The sequence below is a fragment of the Camelina sativa genome, chromosome 8 (genome assembly GCF_000633955.1).
Source record: "Camelina sativa cultivar DH55 chromosome 8, Cs, whole genome shotgun sequence".
NCBI classification, from domain to species: Eukaryota; Viridiplantae; Streptophyta; class Magnoliopsida; order Brassicales; family Brassicaceae; genus Camelina; species Camelina sativa.
The window spans coordinates 23,976,357-23,981,166 of NC_025692.1; the positions used below are offsets into that span (position 1 = coordinate 23,976,357).

At 33.0% G+C, this 4,810-nt stretch overlaps 2 protein-coding genes across 3 annotated transcripts in view; one reads left to right on the forward strand and one right to left on the reverse strand.

The window, feature by feature from the left end:
- Positions 1-692, reverse strand: part of LOC104708253 — a 2,878-nt gene extending 2,186 nt beyond the window's left edge. Inside the window, exon 1 of the mRNA XM_010424799.2 lies at positions 603-692. Coding sequence (XP_010423101.1) covers positions 603-692 — 90 coding nt within the window. The remainder of the gene's footprint in view (positions 1-602) is intronic.
- LOC104708255 (GEM-like protein 4) lies at positions 2,812-4,768 on the forward strand. 2 transcript variants are annotated; one of them, XM_019229110.1, is made up of 3 exons: positions 2,812-3,148; positions 3,275-3,543; positions 4,332-4,768. In XM_019229110.1, exons 1-3 carry the CDS (start codon positions 3,016-3,018, stop codon positions 4,596-4,598), a joined length of 669 nt encoding a protein of 222 aa, XP_019084655.1. In that variant the 5' UTR covers positions 2,812-3,015; the 3' UTR covers positions 4,599-4,768. The 2 variants fall into 2 exon arrangements, with proteins under 2 accessions (XP_019084655.1, XP_010423103.1); XM_010424801.2 differs by lacking the exon at positions 4,332-4,768 and having other exon boundaries at positions 3,275-3,995.

Sequence of the window (4,810 nt, forward strand, 5' to 3'; positions counted from 1 at the left end):
CTCGTACTTTTTTTTATATCACAAATCAACCCAAATGTTTTAGTTTCTTCGTTTTACCCTATTCAAGAGATATTATTTTGATTTGGTTTAGCTTGGTTTTACTTTATGTTTTTGATTACTTATCTTTATGTAGATTAGTGGTTTATAATACACTGTTTATCTTAACTAAATCCAAAGAATCTGATGACACGAGTCAGACAGTGATACAGTTAAGATAAGACAGTAGAAATAAATTTTGTTTTATTATCATTCAACGCATTTACTATTAATTAATATTGTTGCTTAATTACATTTTCATAATAGACTTCTGTTTAAAGCTTCTTTTTTGTTAGAAGGCTTTAATTACATTGTCTTCTTCTACTATGATTCAATGATACTTTCTGAAAACTTGAATGTTTTAATGATACTTTCTGAAAGGTTTTATAGAATGCGATTAGATGCTTAACTGAGTTTCTAACATGAGAGTATGTATACAGATTCATGGAGGGTTGTTTTTTTTTTTATGATTTTAAGATATTGTGCAAGAAAATTAAGTCTATGCATACTAAAGGACTATTTCAAACACATCTGTGAATGATTCAGTAAACGAAAAAAAAGATTACCTGGATACGGGATTTGACGAAGACTCTAGGAGAGATATGCTTAAGAAAACTTTCGAAATTAGATTTGCCTCTCTCACTCGTTTTCTCCATGAGTTTGGGTAGCGGTTCTCCGTTTGCTTTTGTGTGGTTGTTGTGGGCGGACTCTATTATGGATTGCTCACAATCACAAAGTATAAAATGAGAAAGACGGAGGGAATTTATAGCATTTAAAATGTGAAGTTTCATCAAAAACAAAAAAAAACATGATATAGAAAAATAAAGAGAAAGTCAAAAAAATAAAAATAAAATATATTTTTACCAAAAATAAATACAAGTTACTCTCATTTGATATTTATTTAACTAGACAAAAATGGATTTATTAAGGTGATAATTAATACACCTTAATTAATATATACTTTCCAAAAGAAAAGAAAAGACTATATACATATTATAAACAACTGTTATTTTCTGTTTATTCTCTGACGATATCAATAAAATCGTTTATCAATCTTTAAAGTAAAACATGTTTGTCAAATCTCAAATCTTATAATACCATAGATTTAGAGACGAGGAAATAGAGACACACAAATGTATGTCAAGATGGTACATACAAACCTTAGACAATATATTGCATATCGAAAGTGAAATTTTTTTAGTCAAATGGTTAAAAGTCTCACTCTTAAAACCATTTTTGCTATAATTTGAACCCAATAAATTATGCTACTCTGTTCTGCGTAGTAGGAGTTGGGTTTTGGATCGGGGTTTTGTTGACCCAAATCCGCGTAGTCCACATTTGTTGTTTTTGTCTTCTTATCTTATATATCCTGTATCTGCTCCTGGGAAATTAGATGTGACAAACATAAAGTAGCCTAGTGTGCGTATGAGATAGGAGTAGGACACACTTGTTCTAAGCAACTTCTCACTTTTCTTTTCTGTGTTACAATTCTTTTGTTGAGCCAACTACTTCAAACTATATATATCTTTATAACTGCCACTCTAGTCACACGTCATAATTTTTTTAGGATTAGAGGATTAGCTATTTTATTGCGCATAAAATGTGACCGTCACAAAATATTGACTGACTCCTTTTTTAATTGTTTTAACTTCTACTCCGTCCATTTCAAAATATAGGATATTTTAACTAAAGCATGCTGATTAAAAAATCTTTACTTTTAACAAGTTCAACCAATCAGAAACAATACTGCATAATATAAATTACTAAATTAATCTAAAAGTTGTATAAATTACTAATTTAATCAAAAAGTTGCATAGAAAATTGAAAATATCCTATATTATATTATGAAATAAAAAACTTCTCTAAAACATCTTATATTTTAAAACGGATGGAGTATTTATTAGTATATAAAGTTAGTCCGTTGCTTTTTTTTTTTTTTTTTTNAACAGTTAGTCCGTTGCCATAACTCAAAATTCCCCACTCACCTGCTTTATCCGCATTCACTTGTACTTTCCATACTAAAAAGTAAAAACGTTGACCAATTTATATTCGTTTAGCAAAAGCCTTAATTATCCAATCCGACTGTTTAAATTATCTACGTAACCAGTTAATAAAATACACAAAATTTAATCAATTCAACCACTACCAAAACTTCATTAAACCTTTAATTACGCTCAATAACGTTTCATTGATAAAATGGTTAAAGAGTACACAAAATTAAGCATTTTACATTCATGGTCTGTGTTTTGCGTCTCATTACGTACTAGAAACTCTTCATTCTAGAGTACAGTAATATACCAAAAAAAAAAAAAAACGAACGTAAAGTATGAAGTAGATCACATGGGCGGAGACATGGGTGACGGATTGATTCAGCGGCAGGCATATCCATTTTAAATTTAGTTCCTTTTGTGTTTTACTTTATTATTTGTTCACTTTATTAATTTCTCTATTAGAAGATTGAAAAATACAGTCTTGTGTTAAAACCTTTTTATCTTAGCTTAGAAAACGGACATTATGACATCAAAAAGTCACGATGCCAACTCAGAAAGCACCAAATCCACGAGGCCCCTTCTTCATAAGTAGTTTACTACGTAATTACATTTACATGTGGTGCCGTCTTGCCAACTTTGTATGTTAAAAAGCATGTCGGAGTCTAACGTGAGGGGCGTGTGATCATGTTTCAACTTTCTTTTTTTTACGATCTGGCTCAAAGCAGCCAAACACAATGCTTTAATCCTAATCCCCTAAAAAAGATTCAAATTCAGATATACCTAAAGCTACTTTATCTCTTTTGCTGAATTGTTGATGACCCATTCATGACTCATCCTACGGTCAAGTCACAAAAGATTCACTATCTTCGCTTTTCATTTGCCCTTTAAATACCTTACCCTGCACCAAGCCATTTCATCAATCATCTTCAAATTTTACAAATCACACAAACATCATCAAGATCAAGTACGATTAGTCAATCCTCTAAAGATGAACATGAACAGAGTTGAACAACAAGTCATTCCATTTCCAGCGGCAAAGACTACTCCGGTGGGTTACTTAACTGATCCGGCTTCAATAAACAAGTTCCGGGTTTCGGCTTCTTCCAAGAAATCTGAACAAAGTTAGTACCTATTATAAGTTTTTAACTACCCTCTTCCTATGTTGAATCCATATTGTTATTATCTTCTTCTTTTATTCACTGGAAAACTTGAAAGCTAACAGCAGGATTGACTTTTTCGTTTGACAGGCAACGGCAAAACGGTTCTCAAAAGGAAGAAAACTGAAGGTTTCACCAATGGAGCTAGAGACCAGAGCAAGCTAAGACCAAAGCTAACCGAAACAGTAAAGAGAAAGCTATCTTTGGGAGCTAGGATTCTTCAGGTTGGAGGTTTAGAGAAGATTTTCAAACGGCTCTTTAGAGTCAGTGAAGGAGAGAAACTGTTCAAAATGTACCAGTGTTACTTGTCGACAACCGCAGGTCCCATTGCCGGCCTTCTGTTCATCTCGTCCAAGAAAATGGCGTTTTGCAGCGAGAGGTCCATAAAGGTGGCTTCTTCTCAAGGAGACATGATCCGGGTTCACTACAAAGTGTCAATTCCGTTGTGCAAGATAGAGAGAGTGAACCAGAGTCAGAACACAAAGAAACCATCACAGAAGTACCTGGAAGTAGTCACCGTCGATGGTTTCGACTTCTGGTTCATGGGGTTCCTGAGCTACCAGAAAGCTTTTAATTCTCTTGAGAAGGCTCTTTCTCTGAGCTTTGAAGACAAGGAAGAGCAATAAAGCCACGATTTTATGAGGAGCTTTGGAGTTATAGAATAAATATTTCATTTCTTCTTTACCTGATTGATCGCAGAATAGTCCTAGAAAGACCAGACAATACTGTACAAACATTAATTTCTTTTCTCTTTTCCATTGTTTGTAGACAATATCAGATGAATATATTAAGTGAAATATATATATATATATATATATATATATATATATATATATATATGCAATGCTCATTCAACTCAAATGGAAAGTCTATAGGGCGTTGCAAAAAAAAAAAAAAAAACCAATTTCCTTGTGCTTGAAATACAGAGAGTAATGTGCCCTGACACGTTCAATGAAGAACAGAGTACACAAGAACCATTGCTTACTTTAGGCTAATTGAGTATATTCAAAAGTCTTTACAAGACTCTAAGATTCTTAAAGCTCAATCTTTCCCCAAGTAAATAACAAGAAAAAGAGCAGTCTTGAGTTATATTCATAGCAGCAGAAGATTCAAAGAGCTTTACTCACNGTTCATCTCGTCCAAGAAAATGGCGTTTTGCAGCGAGAGGTCCATAAAGGTGGCTTCTTCTCAAGGAGACATGATCCGGGTTCACTACAAAGTGTCAATTCCCTTGTGCAAGATAGAGAGAGTGAACCAGAGTCAGAACACAAAGAAACCATCACAGAAGTACCTGGAAGTAGTCACCGTCGATGGTTTCGACTTCTGGTTCATGGGGTTCCTGAGCTACCAGAAAGCTTTTAATTCTCTTGAGAAGGCTCTTTCTCTGAGCTTTGAAGACAAGGAAGAGCAATAAAGCCACGATTTTATGAGGAGCTTTGGAGTTATAGAATAAATATTTCATTTCTTCTTTACCTGATTGATCGCAGAATAGTCCTAGAAAGACCAGACAATACTGTACAAACATTAATTTCTTTTCTCTTTTCCATTGTTTGTAGACAATATCAGATGAATATATTAAGTGAAATATATATATATATATATATATATATATATATATATATATAT